The sequence below is a fragment of the Astyanax mexicanus genome, chromosome 12 (assembly GCF_023375975.1).
Source record: "Astyanax mexicanus isolate ESR-SI-001 chromosome 12, AstMex3_surface, whole genome shotgun sequence".
Classification (NCBI taxonomy): domain Eukaryota; kingdom Metazoa; phylum Chordata; class Actinopteri; order Characiformes; family Acestrorhamphidae; genus Astyanax; species Astyanax mexicanus.
The window spans coordinates 48162668-48190190 of NC_064419.1; the positions used below are offsets into that span (position 1 = coordinate 48162668).

Here is a 27523-nt window from a genome sequence, read left to right on the forward strand (position 1 = left end):
TCCCTAAGGTAGTGCTTCCCTTCTTACTGCTAACACTGATGATTTTTAGTACCAGTCCAGTACCAGAAGGTGTGTTTGGGCACACCTTCTCATCCAACATATTTCTTTATTTCTTTATTTAATATATATTCTTAGATAAATAATAGTAAATTAATACTAAAGACATAAAAACGATTAAGGGACACACATAGAATTACGTAGTAAACAGTAAAAAAGTGTTATTTGTCCAATTTAATCCTCTGATCTACAGCTGATGAACTGAGATGGTGATTTGAGGTGATTTAATTGGGATGATCTGGAGCTTCACAGCGTGAAGGAAAAAAAAACTCAGCAGCTATTGTTCAGCACCTCCAGGAACTCCTTCCTTCAAGACGCTGAGAAAACTATTCCAGGTGACTCTCCCTCATGAAAACACTGAGATTAAAATTTCAACAAGAGTCTTCAGATCTGAAGTCAAAGATAAATGTGATACTTATTTAGAAGAATCTAAAGTAAAAAAAAAAAAAAAAAAAACTTTTTCTGGTTTATTATTTTAATGTGTTCCTGTAGAGCTTTAATATAGTTTTCAATATTAAATGTACATTAAAGGAGAAGAGGTGTGTTTAAAGTGTATATATATATATATATATATATATATATATATATATATATATATATATATATATATATATATATATATATACAGGTGCATCTAAAAATATCAGAATATCATTGAAAAGTTACTTTCTTTCAGTGATTCAATTAAAAATGTGAAATTAATATATTATATAGATGTATTAAACACAGAGTGATCTATTTTAAGAGTTTATTTTTTTTATTGTTGATGATTATGACTTACAGCCAATGAAAACCCCAAAAAATCAGTGTCTCAGAAAATTAGAATATTATATAAGACCAATTGGTACTTTTGGAAATGTGGGCAGTGTGCCAAATCCTGCTGGAAAATGAAATCCACATCTCTATAAAAGTTGCATTTGTTGACTTTGTACCTGATAATAAAACACAGTGGATCAACACCAGCAGATGACATGTCTCCCCAAACAATCCATCACTGATTGGTGGAAACTTCACACTAGACCTCGAGCAGTTTGGACTGTGTGTCTCTCCACTCTTCCTCCAGACTCTGCTCCCTTAATTTTCTTTAAATGAAATGTAAAATGTACTGATGATCAGTGATGGTTTGGAGAGTCATGTCTGTCATCTGCTGGTGTTGATCCACTGTGTTTTATTATCAAGTCTAAAGTCAGTGCAGTTTTGTTTTCCCACAAAATCTTACAGCACTTCATATCTTACAGCTTCCCTCTGCTACTGACAACTTTTATGGAGATGCAGATTTCATTTTCCAGCAGGATTTGGCACACTGCCCACACTGCCAAAAGTACCAACTGATCTTACATAATATTATAATTTTCTGAGACACTAATTTTGGGTTTTCATTGGTTGTAAGCTTCATAATCATCAACAATAAAAGAAATAAACACTTTATATAGATCACTCTGTGTCTAAAGCAGCTATATAAGTATATATGAGTTTCACATTTTGAAATGAATTACTGAAATAAAGTAACTTTTTTGAGTGATATTCTCATTGTCGTACCGCTCCTGTCCACTGGTGGCGCTGTTTTGCCAAATATACACACAGTCAGGTGCTGGAAGGAAAGGAGGAAAACTCACACAGACACGGTAAGAAGTTTAGTTTATACAGAGTTTGGAGGTTTTAAGGTTAGATAAAGTTTATTTAAGGTTGAGTTTAATCAGGTACAGTTACAGTTACAGTTAATTATTAATCTGACCTTACCGAGCTACATTATCTTAGCGTGTTAGCTCAGCTAACTTAGCTAACTAAGCTAAGCAGTTTTAAAAGGCCCTAACCTAGATCACTAATACGTCAACATTAACATTATTAACTGAGCTAAAATTGAGTTAATATGGATTACTTTCTTAATGGACATTAGCTAGTTAATTAGCTAACTAATAGCTAATAACCTAACCTAGATAATCTAGTCGGTTAGATAAATAAACTCAATTTAATAAAACCATATTTTCTTCAGCTGTATAAACTGTAAACTAGCAATTTAACATAGTTGACATTTTACTTATTTTTATGTATTTCTGCTTTTTAAAGCTTCAAAACAAATACAGCTCTGGAAAAAAATGAAGAGAGCACTTCAGTTTCTGAATGAGTTTCCCTGATTTTACTGTTTAGAGGTTTATGTTTGAGTAAAAACTTTAAAACAATTCTGTAAAGAAGACTGAAACAAAATTCCTCCACAATGATGTCAAAGACTTGTTGTCATTCAGTAAAGCTTGATTGCAGTTGTTTCTACCAAGAGTGACACAACCAAGTTATAATATTTAGGGGACAAAAACTTTTTCACACTTTTTTTAACTGCTTTTTATATTTGCTCAGCTTATATTTGTCTGATATTAAAATATGTGTTAATCTCAAACATGTAATTATGATAAAAAAAAGCAAAAACAAATGAAATCTGTATTGGGGCAAATTAAGAGAGCACTTCAGTTTCTCTGATTCTGCTATTTATAGGTTTATGTTTGAGTAAAATGAACATTGTTGTTTTCTTCTATAAACTACAGACAACATTTCTCCCAAATTCCAAATAAAAATATTCTCATTTAGAGCATTTATTTACAGAAAATGAGAAATCCATATTTGGTGGAATAACCCTGGTTTTTAATCACAGTTTTTTTTTCATGCATCTTGGCATCATGTTCTCCTCCACCAGTCTTACACACTGCTTTTGGATAACTTTATGCTGCTTTACTCCTGGTGCAAAAATTCAAGCAGTTCAGTTTGGTGGTTTGATGGTTTGTGATCATCCATCTTCCTGCTTCGTGTTACACGTGTGCTCCTGTGTCTCGGTACAGGGGACTGATGATAATGGAATAAACAGTGGTGAGTTGTTGAGTGTGCGGAAGGCTGGTGAAGTGATTGTACGTGTTTAAGGAAACATGATTGCAGATATGGATCTGTGTGCATGTCTGAGAGGTCTCACTGTAAATAACCTTTAAATAACCTGTGCTCACATATAAACAGGAACACACAGGCATAGCACAGCTGTGCTCTAGAACCCGGCGCAGGAATTTTGATTTAGAATATATATATATATATATATATATATATATATATATATATATTTACTACATATATAACACATAACACATTTACTAAAAGTCTGTCTGACTCTATTGGTGTAATTTTCACTCATGTGATCTACTGTGGCTTTATGTGTCTCTGTATGACTTTAACTTTATTTATTTATTTTTATTTATAGTGGAAGTATTTCACTATAGTGAATAGTGGTAGTGGTATTATAGAGTGCGGAGAAGGTAAAATATAATAAATGTCTCTCTCGCTCTCTCTGCCTCTCGCTCTCGTGCTTTGTCTTTGTCTCTCGCTCTTTATGTCTCTGTCTCTTGCTTTCTTTGTCTCTCTCGCTCTCTTTGTCTGTTGTTCTTGCTCTCTCTGTCTCTCTTGCTCTTTGTCCGTCTCTCTCGCTTTCTCTATCTCTTTGTCTGTCTCTCGCTTTTTATGTCTCTCTTGCTCTTTGTCTCTGTCTCTATCGCTCTCTGTCTGTCGGTCATTTTGTTTGTCTTTGTCTCTCACTATTACTTATTCTTGCTCTCTGTCTCTTTCGCTCTTTCTGTCTTTATCTCTCACACTTTGTCTTTGTATCTTGCTCTTTATGTCTGTCTCTTGCTCTTAGTCTTTGTCTCTCTCGTTCTTTGTCTCTGTCTCTCTTGTCTCTGTTCTTGCTCTCTCTGTCTCTCTTGCTCTTTGTCTGTCTCTCTCGCTTTCTCTATCTCTTTGTCTGTCTCTCGCTTTTTATGTCTCTCTCTTGCTCTTTGTCTCTGTCTCTATCGCTCTCTGTCTGTCGGTCATTTTGTTTGTCTTTGTCTCTCACTATTACTTATTCTTGCTCTCTGTCTCTTTCGCTCTTTCTGTCTTTATCTCTCACACTTTGTCTTTGTATCTTGCTCTTTATGTCTGTCTCTTGCTCTTAGTCTTTGTCTCTCTCGTTCTTTGTCTCTGTCTCTCTCTCGCTCTGTATCTGTCTCTCACTCTCTCTTTATGTCTCTCTTGCTCTTTATTTCTGGTTTCTTGCTCTTTCTGTCTTTGTCTCTTGCTCATTGTGTGTCTCTCTCTCTCTCTCTCTCTCTCTCTCTCGATCTTTCTCTTACTCTCTGCCTGTCTCTCTTGGTCTGTGTCTGTCTCTCGCTCTTTCTCTCTCTCTCTCTCTCTCTATCTCTATCTCTCTATCTCTCACATTAATCTTCACATTTTTTGCAAGGTTATTGGCTGGATTCAGTGTAGAAATCCAGATATATTGCTTGTATTTGACTCATTATCTGCATATAAACACTTGCATTGGTTTGATTGGATAAGTGACCAAATCAGATTTAATGTAATCACACTTAATAATGTTTAACCGTAATGTGAATATACACAAGCTATAAATATTTACACCAGTACCAGTCAAAAGTTTGGACACACCTTTTAATATTTGTATTAATATTTTTCTACATAGTAAATGAATAGAGAAGTGATCTATCAGATTATAAAGGAACACATAAAGAATCATGTAGTAACTTAAAAACAGTGTTAAACAAACCAAAATACTCATTTAGATTTAGATACTCTTATCTGGGGAGCTGCTAAATTTTAGCGGTTTCTGAGGCTGAAAACTCTTTAGTATTAAAGTACAATGCAGAACATTAAAAAAAAAATCCTACTGTATAATATATTAAATATATTAAATATTAGAGCTTTATAAACCTGAAAGACTGTAAGGAGTTTATGGGGGGAAAGTCCTTCAAAAAGTGAAGCCTTTGATCAGATCTGAATTTTTCACTTTTTGTTTTTCCTCTTTTCAGCTGATCCTCAAAGGCGATGTTATTTAAAGCTTAATTACCTCCTCCCTCATTTATCGCTCTGTTTCTCTTTGCTGACTGTGAAAACTTTCTCTCTCTCTCTCTCTCTCTCTCTCTCTGTCTCTCTCTCACTCTCTCCCCCGTCATCTGTACATTTGTTTTCTCAACCTCCTTTTAAACAGAGAGAGATTGTAAGAGAGAGAGAGACAGAAAGTGTGAGAAGTGAGAGAGTAGAATAGACTGAAAGACAGACAGTGTAGAGAGAGAGAGCGAGGGGTCGAGCGAGCGAGGCGGTGTGTGTGTGTGTGTGTGTGAGAGAGATAGTGTTTAGGTGGTGATGGAGTGCGCGAGAGTGAAGGAGTGAAAGTGTTCTGGCACAGAGAGTCTGACTCCTTTATGTCAACATGTGTAAGTGGAGGTAACGAGGTTAACGAGTGGAGCTAGCAGGAGGTAATTAGGCTTAATTAGGAGCATTAATCATGGCGGCTGTCTCAGGTCAGCTCTGTGTGTAAAAACAGAGGGAGGGAGGGAGGGATGCTCTGGCCTTTAGCTGAAATGAACACAATGACCACAGACAGAAATAGACAGACAGACAGACAGTAGGGGGTTAATGTTATTTGGACAGAAAACACTGCTAAATATATAACATATGAAAAACAAGTACCAATCAGACAGAGAGATATAGACAGGGAGAGATATAGACAGGGAGAGATATAGACAGGGAGAGATATAGACAGGGAGAGATATAGACAGGGAGAGATATAGACAGGGAGAGATATAGACAGGGAGAGATATAGACAGGGAGAGATATAGACAGGGAGAGATATAGACAGGGAGAGAGAGATAAAGAGATAAAGAGAGAGATACAGAAAAGGAGAAACAAAACAGAGAGACTGACAGTAGGGGGTTTAGTGTTATTTGGACAGAACACTGCTAAGTTTATGAAATATAATCTCTATTTTTGTTGATTTGGTTTCATATGTAATTTAAATACACAAACTTTATCTTATACTGTCAATTTTCTGTTCAGTGGGCCAGTAGAAATTGTCCAGAATTATCTGAAATACACTTTTTTCACTGACTTCCATTTAAGTTTTTTTTTTAATAGAATCATTGACCAAAATTCTGTATAACATCGCTGTCAATTGGAAAAACATGCATCTCCAAAAAAGCAACTTTACAGAAAAGAGATTAAACCAGTTACACTTTCTATGAGTGTTATGTACATTAGGCTCTATAAACACAGTCATAACACATTATAATGCACTCAAAAGGCATTATAAACATGGTTATACATACAGACAGAGAGCAACAGACAGATACAGAGACGCAGACAAAAAGACACAGAGAGACAGACAGAAAGAGATGCAAACACAGACAGACAAAAACACAAACAGAGAGGCAAAGGGACAGAGACACAGACAGAGAGAGAAAGACACACAAAGATAAACACAGACAGAGACAGAGAGAGAGAGAGAGAGAGAGAGAGAGAGAGAGATTTTCGGTTTTATCTTCTCCAGCATCACAGGAGCTATCGAACAGTTCCAGTGTCTTGGTTATGCTGGTCGATTAGCTTGGTGTTGCTGCTCATGTAGTTTTAATTTTGTTTGTTATCCTGGTTGACCAGCTTGATGATGCGTATGGGTATGTTTTAAAAAATAGATTTTTTTATTCAAAGCCATTAAAATCTTAATTTAAATGATCCAATATTGATTCAAACAAACCCAAGATCTATCTTTGAAATGATCCTATTTTTCCCGCATATCTGTTCTTCAGAAGCTAAGCTAACATTAGACACAAGTTTTATTTTTTTCAAAGTTACTAAAGGCTGCTAGAGTAGTTAAACAAGTTAAACTGGAAGTGTAGAGAGAGGGAGAGAGATACAGAGATACAGAGAAGGAGACAGAGGCAAAGACAGACAGAGAGACAAAGACAGGGCAGTGAACTCTTAATGTGGTAAAATATTATCCTGCATTATTTCTGTTAAATATTTTATTATTTGATTAATAATTCTGCGATTTATCCAGATTAATCCCACAGAATCGTAACTGTATAAAATTTGGCTTCTTAAGCATCTCAGAGGCACAGTTCTTATAGAAATGCTGAAAGCTGATTGGCTACAGGTGATATATATTACAGTAATGCTGGTAAATCAGTCATGTGCAGCAGGAGCTGTTTAGCAGATGTGTTTAAGTGTGTAATTACCCATAAAACAACACTTGCACATACCTGCCCTGCTATTACCTGCTAATGATCAGAGCAGGAAGTGGAGAGATGAAGGCAGGATGTGAGGAAATCACAGGTTCAGATGGTGAAGCTGGTGAAGGGTGTAAAAACACAGAGGGGTAAAGTGCAGGAGCTGCTGAATTTACACTACTCCGGCTGTAACCGGGTAAAAACCGTGTGTGTGTGTGAGATAAAGGGACAGCAGTAAGTGTGTGTGTGTGTACAGATTTGGGGTGGGACAATACATTGATATTGTGATATATCATACAGTTTTAATGTCTGATACTTTATTGATATGCTGCATCAAATATGGATTTTTTTTTAAACATAGGCGCTCTAAACCTCTAATCTGATTTTCTGACCAAGTACTAGTGCATCTCAAAAAATTTAAATATCACTGAAAATGTACTTTATTTCAGTAATTCAGCTTAAAATGTGAAACTCATATATTATATAGATGTATTAGACACAGAGTGATCTATTTTAAGCATTTATTCATTTTATTGTTGATGATTATAAAGCTTAAAGCCAATAAAAAAACCCAAAAATCAGTGTCTCAGAAAATTAGAATATTATATAAGACTAATTGGTACTTTTGGCAGCAAGGTCTAGGGTGAAGGGTGAAGGGTTTCATTTTCCAGCAGGACTTGGCACACATCGCCAACACTGCCAAAAGTACCAATTGGTTTGTGTCCACTTTGTAACTGTAAGGCATTCATTAAACAGCAGTGCTTCACGTTAAGTTTCACTTTAATCCCAGCCAGAATCTCAGGAGAGCTGTAGCTGTAGCTGAGTTTATCACTTTATCACGGCCAGGTTTAAAAAATATGGATATGTACAAAAGCATGTATAAGTGTATTTATATTCTTACATTCTTGTACATTCTTGTTACTAAAACAGTATTTTTATTTGTTGCCTTGTGCAGGTTTGTTATATTAATCGTAATTAAGCATTGGTTCTCATCTCTTGAGTTCTTCCTTGCTCTAAAATGTCTGATTCAAAGTATGGATACGCCCTCTAGTGGTATGTTTGAGTATTTTCCTTTAAAGTATACACATTTTGTTACCCATCTTTAGTCTTTTAACTTTTCCAAAAGCAAATAATTTATATGAATTCCATTCAGTTATAAATGTAATTATCTGTAAAAAAGCAACTCGTCAATCAGTGTTGAGTATAGAGAGACTCCGAATGTAGTAAAGTAGTGCATTAGCCCTATCCAGACTGGATTAGTTATTATTTTCTCAGGGGGTTCTGGGGTAATTTTCTCTTTTATGTTTTTTTTTTTTTTATCCTCTGTGATTTTATTCCTGTCCAGAACGATCATGTACGTGTTTTTCTCAGACGTCCTCTGAGATAAAAATTTAAAGGCTGAATTATCTACTGTTTTTCTCTGAACTCCGTGCTCCTCATGTAATTTTAGTCCCGTCCGGACGCACATCTCTGAGTTTCGTCTCCTCACGTTTAATAAAATAGCTTAAATTTGTCCACTGCCGCACACCGTAATTACACTTTGTGTGTTTGGGCGTTTCCACGGAGATCCATTTTTAAAAACACAACAGCGAGTGGAAATGGAGGAGCTACTGAACAGCATGATGATGTCATGTGACCGAGAAAAACTAAAGCCTAAAAACTCACTGATCCTCCTGTTTTTTCAATTGCAGTATTTTATTACAGACGTTCCCCTAAGAAAACAGAATAAATACAGCACAGAATACAATGTAAGCGTGTATTTTGGCATCATTTCTATGGAACAGAATGGAATAAAAGCATGATATCCATTCTTATATAGAGTTATACAGTTATTATCTTGTATTAAACAGAAGAGACAGATTTTTTTATTTTGCAGTAACTGTTTATTTCTTTGTGTTAATCAAATACAGTCTGATGCAACAAACCACATAGAAATAGTCAGGAAGTTCTACAGTGTTCCACATCAACTTTGGCCTTCAACGCTTGACCTCTCCATAACGGGAAACTCACTTTATACACACTTTATACCCACAGATTACAGAATTAGAATAACGTCCAACAGTAGACACACACACACACAAACATACACACACAAACATACACACACACATTATGCACATTTTCTCTTATTCCACCTCTCAAAAGTTGAGAAGAGTCACAACAAGGCCAAGAAATCAGTGGGTTCGGTCATTTGGATGATCTTTTCAGAAAGCATCGCTCAACAAAGGCAAAGCAACGGCAAAAAAAAAAATAATCATCTTCCTACATGGAGTGTTTTTTTTGGATACAGTCCTTAAATACTTTTATTTTTTGTATTTTTTCATTGTTTTTTAAAGTCAGGGAATGAACAAAGAACTTCAAAATATACAAACATCGTTTTTGTTATCCTCCTCCAGTTCTCTCCCGTAGCAGAATGGATATATTACAAACGCCGTTCATCTCGTCAGCACGATTCACCACTACTACTACTATTAGCTTATTATTATTTTTAATATTATTAAGTCATAAATATGATATAAGAAAACACCAAATAACCAAATATGACACTGTGCTTCCTCTCCATTGTCAAAACGCTCAACTACACGTCTTTAAGTCATGCAAAGGAACGAGAAAAAACAAAAACCAACTAAATAAAATTATTTTTTTTACATCATAAAGCCTTAAGTAGTATAAATATCACACAACTAATGTGTCCACCAACTCCAACCAGAGATACTCTCAGCTCTCATATGCATGGTTCTTCGTCTCGGTATGAAATGGTTTAATAATGGTTTGATTATCTTGCACACACTCATATATATACTCATATATACTCTCTCATACTCTCACCAGGAGGTGCACTGTCTGAGGGGAGGATACACACATAGTGGCCACCAGGGGGCGACATTGGCACTGCGCCGGACAAGAAGCAGGTAAAAAAAAAAAAATAAATAAAATAAAATAAAATAAAAATGTAATTTTTCGATACATATCTGTACAGTACCAGTCAAAAGTTTGGACACACCTTCTCATTCAATGTCTTTTACTTATTTTTTTTCTACATAGTAAATGAATAGTAACACATAAGGAATCATGTAGTAACTTAAAAACAGTGTTAAACAAACTAAAATACTCTGTGAAGAAGCTTTTAGGTGCTCTAATCTGGGGAGCTGTTAACTTTTAGCGCTTTCTGAGGCTGGAAACTCTGATAAACTCTTGCTCTTCCTTTCCTGATTAGTGCCAGTTCCATCATCGTAATGTTTTTGATGGTGTTTATTTTATTCACCAATATTCACTATTCACTGTATACCTGTAACTCTACCTCTTCACTACTTTACTTTAACTGATGCTCTCAAACACTTTATTAAGAGACAAGAAATTCAAGTAATTAACTCTTGATGAGTTCAGCACAGCTGTTAACTAAAAGCCTGAATTCCAGGTGACTCTACCTCATAAATCTGACTGAGAAAATGCTGCGAAGAGTGTGCAAAAATGTAGTTTGACACTTTTTTTTGTTAACACAACTTTGTATGTGTTGCTGCATAAAGTCTTCAATATTACATTTACAATGTAAAAAATCCTAAAATTAAAAACACGTTGAATGAGAAGAGGTGTGTCCAAACTTTTGACTAGTAATTTACTAATGCATGTCAAAAAAATCAGAATATCATTGTAAAGTTACTTTATTTCAGTAATATACTTAAAAATGTAAAATTCATATTTTATATAAATGTATTACACACAGAGTGATCTGTTTTAAGTGTTTATTTATTTTATTGTTGATGATTAGGGTTTACAGCCAATAAAAACCCAAAAATCAGTGTCTCAGAAAAATTTATATTATATAAATAAAAGCTTAAAATAGATCACTCTGTGTGTAATACATCTATATAATATGAGTCACATTTTTTTTCAACTGAATTACTGAAATAAAGTAACTTTTCTATGATATTCTTGAGATATTTTTTAAGGTGGACTATTATTATATACAAATACAATTTACCCATGTCATTATAGATGTCTGTAACTGAAATATTTTACTAGTGAAAATGTACTTGCTCTGGAAAAAAAAAAATAAGAGACCATTAAAAAATTACTGGTTTCTTTGATCTTACCAAATTGAAAACCTCTGGAATATAATCAAGAGGAAGATGGATGATCACAAGCCATCAAACCACCAAACTGAACTGCTTGAATTTTTACACCAGGAGTAAAGCAGCATAAAGTTATCCAAAAGCAGTGTGTAAGACTGGTGGAGGAGAACATTAAATTAAATTAAAAACCAACCAGGGTTATTCCACCAAATATTGATTATTTCTGAACTCTTAAAACTTTATGAATATGAACTTGTTTTCTTTGTATTATTTGAGGTCTGAAAGTTCTGCATCTTTTTTGTTATTTCAGGCATTTCTCATTTTCTGTAAATAAATGCTCTAAATGAGAATATTTTTATTTGGAATTTGGGAGAAATGTTGTCTGTAGTTTATAGAATAAAACAACAATGTTCATTTTACTCAAACATAAACCTATAAATAGCAAAATCAGAGAAACTGATTCAGAAACTGAAGTGCTCTCTTCATTTTTTTCCAGAGCTGTAGAGTGAGTGATTTTATGTAAGTCAATGGTAACGTGTGACTGGTCAGAATTGATTTATTAAACTGTAGATCTGATATTATTACTGGTAAATATGATTTTAAAGCTGTAAATGTCTAAAATTAGAGTTTCTACCAGTAAAAACTTGAGTTAGGACTCACTACACTAAGCCAGTGCTATAGTGCTCCCTAGTGGCCACATCTAAAACCATCAGTTCCACCTTAATACCCTCAACTTTGGACTCTTAGAACTTAGTCCCTGTTCCCACACACACACACTTGCCAAAAACCTCAAACTCCTCTGGGAAACAGTAGAATTTGGCGATAAATATTTAAAATCGCAGATAATGCTCTATTTCTGTTTCTGCCTAAACACCGTCAATCAGCCGTTAATCAGCTACCAGCCTACTGACACTACTGACACTTTAAATAAATGTGATTTATCATATCATACATACAGCTCTGGAAAAGATGAAGAGAGCACTTCAGTTTCTGCATCAGTTTCTCTGATTTTGCTATTTATAGGTTTATGTTTGAGTAAAATGAACATTGTTGTTTTATTCTATAAAATACAGACAACATTTCTCCCAAATTACAAATAAAAATATTCTCATTTAGAGCATTTATTTACAGAAAATGAGAAATGGCTGAAATAACAAAAAAGATACAGAGCTTTCAGACCTCAAATAATGCAAAGAAAACAAGTTCATATTCATAAAGTTTTAAGAGTTCAGAAATAATCAATATTTGGTGGAATAACCCTGGTTGGTTTTTAATCACAGTTTTTTTTCATGCATCTTGGCATCATGTTCTCCTCCACCAGTCTTACACACTGCTTTTGGATAACTTTATGCTGCTTTACTCCTGGTGCAAAAATTCAAGCAGTTCAGTTTGGTGGTTTGATGGCTTGTGATCATCCATCTTCCTCTTGATTATAACTCAATATTTTTAAGTGCTCTCTCATTTTTTTTTCCAGAGCTGTATATTAGATTTATTTATTATGTCTGAAACTGAGCCCAATCTTTTCTAATAATCTGATATTCTTACATATATTTTTACTACTGTGTAATTTCGCATATGCTAATACTACTGTTACTATACTATTTGATATATTACTATAATTAATAATAATAGTACTGAGCTAATAAATGTAGTACTTAGTAAATTAAAACACATGCTATCACTTAATTCTTGCAGCTAGGCCTGTCATAATAATTCATTACATTTTATTGAGTTTTTGCACAATATTTGCACAATCTTAATAATGTAACTTATCAAGGAAGAACCATAAATGTAATTGAGCTGGTGAAAAGTCGACAATAAAACAATTACTTTACATTACCAATGTATGCAGTATGCAGACTTGTACAGAATAATTATGTCCCATAAAATAATTATGTATATTAACCCTTTCAGACCCTGCATCCATTGCAATGGACATTAGAATAGACCATAAACCAGCCAATGAACAATGAAGTTGTATTGTAAACCAATAGAACCAATAGAAACCGTAGCTTGGCCCTATCCACTGCACTGTAGTACTAAGTAGTACTAGAACAATTGGGTTGGAGGTAACAGCTAATTTGACTTATTTTTAATGTGATTAAGAACACTTTTTAAGTTATGGGATGGGTCAATATGCAATATAAAATATTACACACAGGCTTCAAATGCAATGGACATCCAAAAACTATTAAATATTTTAGTTAATTTGGATTTGTTTGCTATATAAATTTTATAGAAAGCTATGAAGCTCTGATACCAAGTCCTAGAAGATCTGCACAACTTTTAGGCTGGTTGTGGAACTCCTGTAGAGCGTCCTCTTGATTAAGAACACTTTTAAGTCATGATTTTACTGTCTATGGATGTTTTTTAAAATATAAAAGAGCCAATATGCAGTATTTGCTATATAGATTTTATAGCAGACTTTTACTTTATTTACTTTACAGGTGATTCAATTCAGGTCTGAAAGGGTTAAACCAGGGGCTCAATTTTATTTATTTTATTTTTTTAAGATATATTAAACTAATCTTATTTTCAATATGAATGTCTGTATATTTATAAGAATTAAGGATATTAAGAATCAGTACTCTTTAAAACTAACGTAATTGTATTATTTGCTATTAAATTATCATTATATTAGTGGCGTCAATGGTCTTAACATATATCGTCAATAATATTGTTTATCACAATTATTTCTAGGACAATAGATCGTGTTTTATAAATGTTTAATTTCAGTTTGAAGGTCTCTATTTTCTTTAAAATAAAGAATATTAAGAATCATTACTCTTAAAAAGTATGTAATTGAATTATTATGCAATTAATTTAGAATTAAATGGTCGGCAATAATACACATTATCTCAATTATTTCTGGGACAATATATCGTTCACACACACACACACACACACACACAATATCATTCTCCTCAACATAAGCAGATTAATTATGGGTAATTGGATGAATAATTGAATTAACTCATGCTTTCTTGTCCCATAATGCCCCTCTGTGTTGATGTTGTGTTCTAATTCAGCACAACACACGTTTTCAGAAAACACACACACACACACACACACACACACACAAATATACAAAATAAAAATATATTAAGTAAAGTATATTAAATTGCCCAGAGGAGTTTCCAGTGTCCAGCAGGTGGTGCTATTGAGCTGCTATTTACAACCATATCAGAACATTATGACCACCTCCTTGTTTCTACACTTTTATATACTTTAATTCTGTATTTGTTTTTCTGTGTACAGCTCTGGAAAAAAAAATATGATTTTCTTTAATTTTACCAAATTGAAAACCCCTGGAATATAATCAAGAGGAAGATGGATGATCACAAACCATCAAACCACCAAACTGAACTGCTTGAATTTTTACACCAGGAGTAAAGCAGCATAAAGTTATCCAAAAGCAGTGTGTAAGACTGGTGGAGGAGAACATGATGCCAAGATGCATGAAAAAAACTGTGATTAAAAACCAGGGTTATTCCACCAAATGTTGATTATTTCTGAACTCTTAAAACTTTATGAATATGAACTTGTTTTCCTTACAAGTGCCTCGTTTTAAATGTCAGGACCCTCAGAATTCTACCAATGAAGTGTGGAGATATTTTTGAGTTACTAATGTAAAATAGTCATTTTTTTGTATAGGTAACTCTATTCCTCTATCACTAGCATTGTGACTACAGTCTGTAATTATAATAGAACTACAGATTAAACTATAGGATCAATAGAGCTGAAAATGAACAGTAAGTGTAAAAACTAAGAAGGAAGTGGTCATAATATTCATTATATTCTGTGGAAATCTGTGGAAATCCAACCAGCCTTATTCCATTCCATTGTCAGCAGAGCTTCAGCCAGTATTTTCTTATTAGAACTGTGCAGTATGTCACAGGCAAGCTGGATATTTTCAGTTTCTGCTGATGATTTTTCACAACAGTCCTTCACTGTTTTGTTTATTCCTTATATTTCCTGCAGATTGGACACTCCTGTGGGCAGTTATGAACGTCTGATCAGATCGTGGTGGAGAGCAGCAGTGGGTGGAAGAGATGGAGTGGTTTCTCTTAAGGCCGTCGCACACCGAGCAACGAAAACAACTAAAATGAGGTCGGCAAGCTTTAAAACGAGGACCTCTTTATGTTGAAGATGTTCAGGTAAGGCAATCGGATACAGCGTTTGGAAAAAAAATGCAAATCTAGACTCTTTGGAAGTCAAAAGTCATAAATTATCATGGGTCTTTTTTGTGGTATGGCTTTCTCTTTAATTTAAAGGACCATTTAAGGAAGTGTGTCAGCAGAGCTTCAGCCAGTATTTTCTTACTTGAACTGTCAACTGTGCGACATGTCACGGTAATCTATGTAGGTTTTAGCTTTTAAACCTGCCCACCACCTTTCATTTCCTACAGTCTTACAATTTCCACACCCTGGGTTGGCAGGTATAGAACGTTTCTGCTGAACAGGTAATCACTGAGCTTCAGTAAGGTTTGCTAACCATAGCTGAGTAATTTAGCACCACCACTAGCGAAAAGATTTTGTACAATAGAACATACTAGTGCACCTGAAAAAAAAAATATATAGTATATTATTGTAAAGTTACTTTATTTCAGTAATTCAGTTCAAAATGTACTATTTTAAGCATTTCCTTTTTTTATTGTTCATTGTAATTGTTCAATTACAGCTTACAGTCAATAAAAAAGTCTCAGGAAATTATAATATTATAATATTAAGACCGATTGGTACTTTTTTAGCAGTGTGGGCAGTGTGCCAAGTCCTGCTGGAAAATGAAATCCACATCTCTATAAAAGTTGTCATCAGCAGAGAAAAGCATGAAGTGCTGTAAGATTTTGTGGGAAAACAAAACTGCCCTAAATTTTGACTTGATTTGCGGATTTCATTTTCCAGCAGGACTTGGCACACTGCCCACACACTGCCGAAAGTACCAATTGGTCTTATATAATATTCAAATTTTCTGAGATACTGATCTTTTTTTAAATCCTCAACAATAAAAGATCACTCTGTCCGTAATACATCTATATTATATAATATGAATTTTACATTTTCAGCTCAATCACTGAAATAAAGCAACTTTTCAATGATATTCTAATTCTTTCAGATGCACTAATATATATTCACTAATGAGACTTGTGCAGAGAACTCAGTGTTTAGAAATCAATGGATTCCTGTAGCCATTTCACACATTTGCTCACATTTATTACTGATTATTCCTTTAATGTTACAATGGAAAATATTGCTTGGTGCTCAGGAATTGAATCTTTTTTTTATTTATTTTTATTTTAATGTTTTGAGGGCTGCCAGCCTCTTCACAGTGTTGCGTTTCCGGTGTGCGGCGGCCTTTTGTAGTGGTTCTGGGTCACATTGAGAGAATATTGAGGATAGCAAAGTCTAATCTACTAACAGCACGAAGCACTAACACTCATATAAAACACATGAGAGAAATTTACATGGATTCTGCTGTAAATGAGTGTGAAATGTGTGTGTGTGTGTGTATATATAACAGAGTGGGGATGTGTCTGTGTACCGTTCGTATGGCGTACCAAGCGCGTGTTTGTGTGTGTGTGTTTGTGTGTGTAAGTGTGTGTGTGCACTTGTAACAGTTCATTGTGCATGGTTTGGAGTAGTCCTCTGATTTGGGATCACAATTACAGTGAGTTTTGTTTATGACATCATCCTCTTCTGTAGTTTCTCAGCCGAGCATTTGTCTTCATACGGACGCCCACAGGGACGGTTATTGCATTGGTTTATTGGTGTGTGTGTGTGTGTGTGTGTAGCTTAAAGGGAAGAGTGTTTATAGTGTTGCGGTTTGGACACACCTACTTATTCAATGTTTTAATATTTATCTTTATTTCCCTACATAGTAAATGAATAGTGAAGTGATCTATCAGATTATGAAGGAACACATAAGGAATCATGTAGTAACTTAAAAACAGTGTTAAACAAACAAAAATACTCTGTGAAGAAGGATTAACTAGCTCTTATCTGGGGAGCTGTTAACTTGCAGTTCTGATGAGTGCCAGTTTAATCATCAGTATTTTTACATACGTTTTTGATGGTCTTTTGAAGTTCTTGAAATTCTTCTTTTTTTAGATTGACTGACCCTCATTGTTTCTTAAAGGTCTGAACTCTGGTGTTAAATTGACTTTTGTTGTAGTAAAACATGATATAAAGTTCTTATCTTTGTTTAATAGCCCCCCTCCGCTCTCCTGCAGCTTTCTGAGATACAGCAATTTAGTGCTTTTTGCCAAGCACTCTATATATTTTGCCCCGATAAATCACATTTAACACCGTTATCCAGCTCAAAGTAGCTCCACACCTCCATACTAGAATCCGGAGAGCCCTGACATTTAAATTGAAGCATTGAATAACATTAATAAAAAGTGCACAAGAAGCTTATTAAAAAAAACACTGTTTACATCCCATAATGCTAACTTCAGCTCCAAGCGCCGACATCACTGTACTGATAATTACATAGACATATATATACATAGACTCCACGTAGCCTGTCTCCTGGCGTAGCAGCCAGCATCTATGTATATATGTCCATATGTCTTCATTATCAGTACAGTGATGGCGGCACACAGAGCTACAAAGAAGCATTATATGATGTAAACAGTGTTTTTTAAGAAGCTTCTTGTGCACTTTTTAAGTTATTAATGCGTTGTTTTAAATGTGATGGCTCTCCGGATTCTAGCCAGGAGGTGTGGAGCTACTTTAATCCTGGATACTTTTTATCATGTTTTACTGCACCAAAAGTCCATTTTACACCAAAGTTATCCTTTAAAGTATTTTTTTTTACTTAGTTGAGTAGTTCTTGCCATAATTAAGTAATAATACATGAGATCCATGCTATAACATGTTATATTTGCCAATGCACTACCAATATTACACATTATAGCACAAATCTCGAGTGTATTATTTCTTAATAACACAGTTAAATTGTTGCTGTTTATTGAAAGATTTTAAAAAGTTCAAAACAGGAGGAGAAAATAGGATCTGTTTGGTTATAAAAACTCCGCCAGTTAAAATAGTTCCATTGCTGCTCTGTTTGTAGCTGCGCTGTTTTGTTTGTATTTGGTATGTAAACGCTGCATCGTTGCTAGGTTACCTGTATGTGGCGGAGTAATACATGGAGAGCTACGGTTAGTCACAGTGCATTACTGGCTGATAACGGCACTCATAGAACGCCTCTCAGCCAATCACATTGCAGGATCGGAACAAACTGTGCTATAATCTGGATTAGAACATTACTCAAATAGAACTGTTCACTGATGCTCTCAAACACATTAAGAGACAAGAAATTCAAGTATTTATCTCTTGATGAGTTCAGCACAGCTGTTAACTGAAAGCCTGAATTCCAGGTGACTCTACCTCATTAAGACTGTTCCAAATGTTTTTTTCTTCATAGTTTGGATTAATTTAGTATTAATCTACAATTAATAACATTTTTAAAATAATGGAAAAACACTGAATTTAAGGTATGTCCAAACGTGTGACTGGTACTGTGTGTGTGTGTGTGTGTGTGTGTGTGTGTGTGTGTGTGTGTAGTTGTGCGTGTTTGTGCATGTGTCTGATTGATTGGATATATTAACAGTCCTTCTGAGTGGGCGTGACTATAGTGAGGTGGATGAGTGAATGTCCACTGTGTAGAGTGGGTTAGGGACCAATGACTGTATACATAGTGGAAAAAGTACGTTCTGTCTACCTCCATTCCTGGTGAACAGTAACCTATTTTAGTTATTCATAGGTGAGCTGTCAATCGTGCACTGTGCAGCTTGTTTTAGGGGGCGTGTCAATGTGTCTTTGCTATCGTAACGACGGGAAAAGTACACCTTGTGTGGCTCCAAATGTGCAAATTCTCTTAATTAATCATAGGTGTTTAATTTTGGGCCTAACGTGAAATAAACCAATCAGAGTGTCACTTGCCTTTAATTCCCTTTAAGAGTCAGGTGAGCTCTGACTAGGCGGATTGCTGTTTTAACGGTGCAGCTACCTGGACGTGTTCAACAAACGCTTCTCAGCAGAGGAAACTGAGCTGCTCGTTCATGCTCATTCATTCATTTTGTTTATTGTTGATGTAAAATTTCGGTTTGTGCTGCTGTGTTGAACATTCACTGCCAAGATAGCGATGAACGTCTGACTGTTGGCGTCTGTCTAGGTTGTATTCTGTCAGTGGAGCTCCTCTGTTTTCTGTTTCCAAGATAAACAAGCAAAGCTCCAGAAATGTACCTGAACACACCTCATTTCCAGAACACCACGCCCATCAGTGTAGATATATTCAGAAGCTCTGCTGCTGTTTAAACAGGACGTAAAAAAATAGACTCTAGGCAGGGTGTAAGATAGCAATGAGCATCGAGACACACCTTGTGCAGGGTGTAAGAAGGGGCTCATTGTGTCACTTTGGGACTTTGTTTAAAGGTTTGGGCCACTAGAGGGCGTCAGAATCCTAAAGATGTCATTTTTTAGATCATACTGTCCACTGGTATACTGTGTATACGGTCATCGGTGGGGTAAGTGGGGTCATTGGGGCAGTAGAGTGTTTAGGGTGGGGCAATAACTGGGCAGAAGGAAGATGGAGTTATGATCTAATGGAGTTATGATCTAACGTAGAGTTGTGTTAGATGATTGATTGATAGATAAATAGTCACTAAATGAGATGTAATGTGCAGAATTGTCTGTCTCCAGTGATCTCTCTCTCTTTCTTTCTCTCTTTCTTTCTCAGTCTCTCTCTCTCTCTTTTCGTCGCTCTCTCTTTCTCTCCTCTCTCTCGTTACTCTCCAGCGCTCCGAGGCGCTCGGGGGGAGGGTCTTCCATCGTGCGTTCTGCGGTTCCGTCCCTTCCTCACCTCCTTCAGATGCTTCCACTTTTTGTGGGTGGAGTGTAGGGGGTCGATGGGCGGAGCCTCGTTGGCCGGATCCGGCTGGCCCTTAGCCGATTGGCCGTGCTTCCGTGACCACACCTGCTCGCAGATCTGATCCACCGTGCTCAGGTTGGGGTGATCCACCAGCTGCATGAAGTCCCTGTACCACAGCTTCTGATTGGTGGAGGACTGTCCTTGGTTGTGGGCGGGGCTGTGGGCATTTGGCACTGAAGGGGAGGGGCTTGAGGAGGGCACGACCTCTAGCGTGATGCCCAGGAGCGTCTGGGTGAATCCGTGCTCCATGGCGTGGCACTGGTACACGCCCCCGTCTCGACGCAGAACGCGGCGCAGCAGCAGACCTCGGTCTGTCTGGAGAACGCGGTCGTCTAGACGCACCTAAAAAAAAAAAAAATTATTTATTTTATAAATATTACATTGCATTACCATAGTTTTCACAATACAAGGCACATCGTGACAACAAAAGAACTAACACAGTAAGTGGCTAATGCTGCTCCAGCAGCGATAGCCAGGGTTAGCTGCAGGCTACAGGGCAATAATACTCACCTCTGAATAGCTAAAAAGGCTAGCGCTTAGTACGGTTAGCGTGTAATGCTAATGCTTCTCCAGCAGTGCTAGCCAGGCTTAGCAGCAGGCTTCATGCTAATGATACTTACCTCTGAAGGGGGAAATAGCAGTTAGCTGCTAATGCTAAGGCTACTCTCTGTGCTGGATAGATTTATTCCATTGATTTGATTTATTTTATTTATCATTAAAACAAACAAAAAAAACATAAAAAATTAAGCTATAGGGGTCAAATACAAATAAATTTCACAGCACTGTAAATTATTTATTTATTTATTTATTTTAAGAACAAAACCTTTTATTTCCAAAAGTGTCATTTTGCAATATTCAGCACACTGCAATTTTTTATATTTACAGTTTTATTTTTCAGTAAGTTTACTAAAACACACTGAACTAATTGAAAATAGATAAATAAATAGTAAATATTAATTGATATTTATTTTTAGGAGCATTTTATGATTTTGTTTTTTTCAAATTCGATAAAAGTAGTAAAAGTAGTAAGTGTGTGAAAATTATTTTAGACTATTTCTATTTGATAATAATTATGAAATGTTTATATAATAATAATAATAACAATAATAATAATAATAATAATAATAATATTAAGGTCAGCTGGCTAATTTTTCTGTTTTAACCCTAAAATTGACCTTTACCTGTCAGTTTTAAAAAATGCTATTTTCCTGGTTAACCCTGTTATCACAGATTTTCCTAAAAATTTTAGACACTTGTGTCCTGAAACTGTACAAATACACACAGACAAAGAGAAGGCAATGAAAGCAGCTTCTGGGCTCAGAGTATTCTAACTGATAAGTACAGAGAGGGGGAAGATCGTTAATTAAAAACGAGAGAAACATTTATCATTTCTTATCAACACTGTCTTCCTTTATTCTACTTCCTCCAGTCTCAATTTCACCTCCCGTCCACCGCTCACAGACTGCTCCTGTCTTTATCTGTCTTATCGCTCTCTTTCTCTCTCTCTCCCTCTCTCTCTCTTATCGCTCTCTTATTTCATTTATTTTCTTTCTCTTTGTCTCTTAAGCTACGTTTTCTCACCATATGATGTTTTAACATGATATACAGCTCTGGGAAAAAAAAGAGAGCACTTAAAAACGATGAGTTTCTTTGATTTTACCAAATTGAAAACCTCTGGAATATAATCAAGAGGAAGATGGATGATCACAAACCATCAAACCACCAAACTGAACTGCTTGATTTTTTTTTGCACCAGGAGTAAAGCAGCATAAAGTTATCCAAAAGCAGTGTGTAAGACTGGTGGAGGAGAACATGATGCCAAGATGCATGAAAAAAAAAAACTGTGATTAAAACCAGGGTTATTCCACCAAATATTGATTATTTCTGAACTCTTAAAACTTTATGAATATGAACTTGTTTTCTTTGCATTATTTGAGGTCTGAAAGCTCTGCATCTTTTTCTCATTTTCTGTAAATAAATGCTCTAAATGAGAATATTTTTATTAGGAATTAGGGAGAAATGTTGTCTGTAGTTTATAGAATAAAACAACAATGTTCATTTTACTCAAACATAAACCTATAAATAGTAAAATCAGAGAAACTGATTCAGAAACTGAAGTGCTCTCTTCATTTTTGTCCCCCCTGCTGTCTGTGTGTCTCACCTCCTCTCGGGGGTTGTTGGGGTGTCTCTGGTAGGTCCATGTGACCTGAGCCTGCAGGGATTTAGGGAGGCACTCCAGGAAGGAGCTGCTGCTCTCCACCGCGTACAGCTTCTTCTCCACCACTCGCGGCTTCTGGTTCTCTACACATTATTACACATAATGAAGGGTTCTAGCAGTTAGATTCAATGAGTATTACAGTATATAAATTGCTTATATTTGACAGTATGACAAAAATATACACTGACATGCCAAATTAAACGCTGAATTAAAAGAGTGATCTCACCTCCTGAACAGAGTGTGTTCGGATCACCATTCCTCACGTCCTGCCGTCGGAAGCGCCTAAACACACCAGCAGAGGGAGTAGAGTTTACGGTTAAAATATTGATTTAAAATATCATAAAAAGCAACATTATGCATATATATGCTAAACGCATGTTAGCGATGCTAACAGTAGTTTTGCAAGTGGAGGCGATGCTGTTTGGGGCTGATTGCTGTCAATTACATTAATTGTCACATTAAAAGGTCCCCCAGTATTAATCTGCACAGCGGGTAATTTAATTTGTGTATATGTGTAATGTGTATATTTCTGTACCGTTTGGTGTTGGGCAGGTACCGGGTGCAGGAGTGCCCGTCCCAGGCGCAGTACGGGTCCCGGGCCAGGCAGCACTCGGCGCATGCTTTACCGTACAGACTGCAGCGGTGCAGCGGAACCTGCGCCAGACCCGTATCAGAACCTACATACAGCTGTTGCTGCAGGGAGACAGACAGAGAGACAGACAGTGAGTCAGAGTGATCGTCACGGCGAGAGAGAGACAGTAGAAGACAGATTAACAGCGTGATTGAGAGAGAGTGAGAGAAAGAGAGAGACAAAGTGAGAGAGGTAGTCACTGAGAGAAAGACTGAGAGTGAGAGAGAGAGAGTAAGAGAGACTGTCAGTAAGTGAGACAGTGAAAGAGACAGACAGTAAGAGAAACTGAAAGAAAGACAGTGAGAGACAGAGAGAAACAGAGGGAAATGGAGAGACGGACAGTAAGAGAGAGACAGACAGTAAGAGAGAGACAGACAGTAAGATGCAGAGAGTAAGAGAGATTGTCTCTAGAGAGAGAGCAAGAGAGAAAGAGAGTGTGAGTGAGAGAAAGAGTGAGATAGAAACAGTAACAGAGAGAAGAGACAGAGGTACAGAGAGAGAGAGAGAGAAAGACAGTGGAGACAATGAGAGAGAGAGAGAGAGAGAGAGAGAGAGAGAAAGACTTAGAGTGAGAGAAAGACAGAGTAAGAGACAGAGGGACAAAGGTGGAAAGAAACAGACAGTATGAGAGACAGAGTGAGACAGAGAAAGAGTAAGAGAGGGAGAGACAGAGGGACAGATAGAAAGAGAGAGGAAGAGGAGGAGTAAGTGAGTGAGAGAGTAACATTTCTTGTTACATAGGACCATAGAAGGAATTCAGGAAGCAGATATAGGGATGCACTAAAAATATTTATCCAAAAATACAAAAAAAAGCCCTTTGGCGTTCAAAACAATGACTCTTTATTTTATTGTTTCCTCTAACTTTAGGGTTTTTTTTTTACTAGATGAAATCTCAGTGTTAAGGTTAACATGTGGAGTCTGGTGGATTGGTATTTATAAATATTTAATTGTTAAATTGTGTTTTTTTTAACCACTTGTTGTTTTAAAAGCAAAATAAACAGACATTTAAGATAATTAACTTATTCATTGGTGAAAAAAGTGACAAAATGAATGAAAACCTACAGAAAATACTGAGATTTTCATTGCGTATCCTGAAGTTTACTGTCCGATTTAATAATCTTCTTTCTCTGCTGAATTACTGCAATGAGAAACGGACAAGGACACCCAAGGACACGCTTTCATTAGTGCAGAATCTAATCTGGAAATCTAGAAATCTACTCATCTCCCCGCCGAGCCATTTCCTCTTTTATCTGAGATTTTAATCCCTGTAATTTACTGCAGCTTTCATTTAGAGAAACATTTTCATCATAATGTGGTATTTTTATTATTTTCTTCTACTGATGTTACTGCTATCTAGTTATTGTCTTTATCAGAAATCGTTACAGTGTCCATACAACAATGTGCCAAAAGTCATGGGACAGGAACCAGTGTGGTATTGGCTAGTGACTCACTGAAACCCGAATAAAATGATAAGTGTGGGTCTACTGCCACTGCTCCTTCAAAAAAAAAAAAATCCTAATGTTACTGGAAACAAGTGTTAATTTTGAAAGGGGTTTTGGTCAAATTTTAGTAATTTAGTTATTATTCATTTTAGTCAAATTAATTTACTATTTTGATTTGCGCTATTATTTTAAGATTATTTATTGCTGATGTTTATTTAAAAATAGCCTTAAATTTCTCTTTAAAATTATGCTAACAGTAAATGTTTTAAAGCAACTGAGCTCTGATAAAGATACCAATACAAATAAAGTTTCTGAAATGATATTATGCCTCTTTTTCCACAAGTTAAAACATGTTCATGTGGTTCTTTGCACTAAATCACTCTCGCACTACCAGTTTCAGTTCCTTTTAGAATAAGCTGTTTAAAGCCAGGCGGACACTGTGCGATTTTAGCCCGATTTTAAGCCCGATCTGGTCGGATGCGACTGAATTTCATGATCGGGCCGAATTTTAGCTTGATCGTGCGTCGTTTGTCGTGCAGTGTGAGAGGGGAAGCGATGTCCGATTAATTGCCCATACGAGCTGCGAATGAGCAGTCGGACGCGACCAGGGATTTCTGACATGCCAGAAATTTTGGTCGCTTGTCTCACAGTGTGAGCTGTTTTGCGGGCCGATTTCTTAACGTCACGACCCGTTTTCCCAAAAATCTGCACAGTAACTATAAATAATTATTAGTCATATTTATTTCTGTCAGTTATAAGGATTTATATTTATGTTCGGTACACAGACTTATAGCTTAATATAGCAGACACAGGCATTCTGCTGTTTAAGAATTTCAACAGATGCTTATTCTCAGTCAATAGCTGGAGTTTTTGAAAAGAAAAATTAAAAGAGAAAATATCTTTGACAAACATAAATTTATTTTATTTCACTTTGCTATTATATCTGAAAAATAAAGCACATTGTCAGCCTCTGGTGCTGCCCGTCAATTATATAAAACTTAAAACATGCACAGAAATATAAAGCTATATTTTATAATTCGTTTCTTTTCGCCAGGGCAAATTTATTAAAATTATAAATATGTTAATTTATTAATTAAAATCTCGTCCAGTGCTCCAGAATATTAGCCACGCAAAGCCAGCTTAGCGCAGCGCGTGGCATTGCGCGCGGCATTGCCCGCATAATAACCTCTGTCTTCTAAAATAAACGTTTTAATAAATAAGGTCGGACAAGTGTAGTATAATTAGTGCTATTAAACTTACTAAAGCTAATAAATGTACTGATAATTAATCAAGATAAATCAGACAAAATGCGCTGCGCCTCTCTCTCGCTCTCTTTCGCAGCGCGGAGCTGAATTCAGCGCGAGGCTACAGGAACTCAGTTCAGTTGAATAAAAATAAGTAAGGGCCTGTAAGTACAAGCAAAGGACCTGTAAGTAAATATAGTCAAATATAAAGTATAGTTTGAGGTTTTGGTGAGCTGTTTTCATGATTTGAAACTGAAACTAACTGAAACTTTGATTATTCTGCAGAAAGCCTGGGTTATTTTAAACGAATTTTTAATGAGTTTATATTTTATATTTTTTATTTATTCATTTAAATTATTTTTCTTCTTTTATTAATCAAATCATTAAATATATATCTTCATAAGATATAATTTTTTTCCCTTTTATGTCAATTTTTATGATCTTTTTTTAAGGTCCTATTTATCCTTTTTAGGTATATATTTTATTCGTCTATAATAAATGTCAGTTTTTATTCCTATTTTTTATATATATTATTAATCCCTTTTAAACTGTTAATGCTCAGCGGCACTGTAAATGAGGGTCCCTATCCAGTGTGAATAACCGATTGCTTGTTTAATATTCAGTGTTGCAAAACCAGTTTTTACATAAACAATAAACAGAATAAAAAATAAAATTATTTTATTTTATTTAAGCTGCTGGTGTTTCTTTCGCAGCCTGACGCGCAGTCATTTTTCTATGCGCTCTCCTTCTGTAAAACGGACAACCCGTAGAGTCCACGTCGCCTCAGCCACCTGCGAGTCCATGTACGTCTCTTCCGTGGACTTTCAGCGCACAACAGGGCACAAATAAGCAAAGCTAAGCGCTTTCTTTTGCAAGGCGTTGTGTTGAAGCGAGAGTTTGTACGCAAAGAAAGCTCCGCCTACGGGCTGCGTTTAGACGTGCAGTGTAAGCTCCCCCGTCGCAGCAGGTCAGTCGGACCGTACAGTGTGTGCAGATGAATCGCAGGCGTTGTTCATACACGACAAACGATTCAAACGTGCTGTTTGAGCTCTCCAGAACGCATCCGATTAAAAAAATCGCACAGTGTCCGCCTGGCTTAAGGGCTCTGTCACTTTTATGCAAATATGCATATATGCAAATATGCAGTAAGATGCAGAGAGTAAGAGAGATTGTCACTAGAGAGAGAGCAAGAGAGAAAGAGAGTGTGAGTGAGAGAAAGAGTGAGATAGAAACAGTAACAGAGAGAAGAGACAGAGGTACAGAGAGAGAGAGAGAGAAAGACAGTGGAGACAATGAGAGAGAGAGAGAGAGAGAGAGAGAGAGAGAAAGACTTAGAGTGAGAGAAAGACAGAGTAAGAGACAGAGGGACAGAGAGAGAGAGAGAAAGACAGTGGAGACAATGAGAGAGAGAGGGAAAGACTTACAGAGTGAGAGAAAGACAGAGTAAGAGACAGAGGGACAAAGGTGGAAAGAAACAGACAGTATGAGAGACAGAGTGAGACAGAGAAAGAGTAAGAGAGGGAGAGACAGAGGGACTGAGAGAAAGAGTGAGATAGAAACAGTAACAGAGAGAAGAGACAGAGGTACAGAGAGAGAGAGAAAGACAGTGGAGACAATGAGAGAGAGAGAGAGAGAGAGAGGGAAAGACTTACAGAGTGAGAGAAAGACAGAGTAAGAGACAGAGGGACAAAGGTGGAAAGAAACAGACAGTATGAGAGACAGAGTGAGACAGAGAAAGAGTAAGAGAGGGAGAGACAGAGGGACAGATAGAAAGAGAGAGGAAGAGGAGGAGTAAGTGAGTGAGAGAGTAACATTTCTTGTTACATAGGACCATAGAAGGAATTCAGGAAGCAGATATAGGGATGCACTAAAAATATTTATCCAAAAATACAAAAAAAA

At 36.1% G+C, this 27523-nt stretch overlaps 1 protein-coding gene and 1 long non-coding RNA gene across 2 annotated transcripts in view; one reads left to right on the forward strand and one right to left on the reverse strand.

Moving 5' to 3' along the window:
• The first annotated feature begins 1620 nt into the window (after positions 1-1620).
• LOC125806153 (uncharacterized) lies at positions 1621-27151 on the forward strand. The gene is made up of 5 exons (XR_007441452.1): positions 1621-1682; positions 9918-9997; positions 15140-15315; positions 22860-23426; positions 26990-27151. It is a non-coding gene; the product is annotated as an uncharacterized LOC125806153 (long non-coding RNA).
• Positions 16928-27523, reverse strand: part of sema3b (sema domain, immunoglobulin domain (Ig), short basic domain, secreted, (semaphorin) 3B) — a 97621-nt gene continuing 87025 nt past the window's right edge. The window contains exons 15-18 of the mRNA XM_049486030.1: positions 22843-23000; positions 22534-22589; positions 22251-22390; positions 16928-20431 (exon numbers count right to left, since the gene is read on the reverse strand). Coding sequence (XP_049341987.1) covers positions 19946-20431; positions 22251-22390; positions 22534-22589; positions 22843-23000 — 840 coding nt within the window. The 3' untranslated portion in view covers positions 16928-19945. The remainder of the gene's footprint in view (positions 20432-22250; positions 22391-22533; positions 22590-22842; positions 23001-27523) is intronic.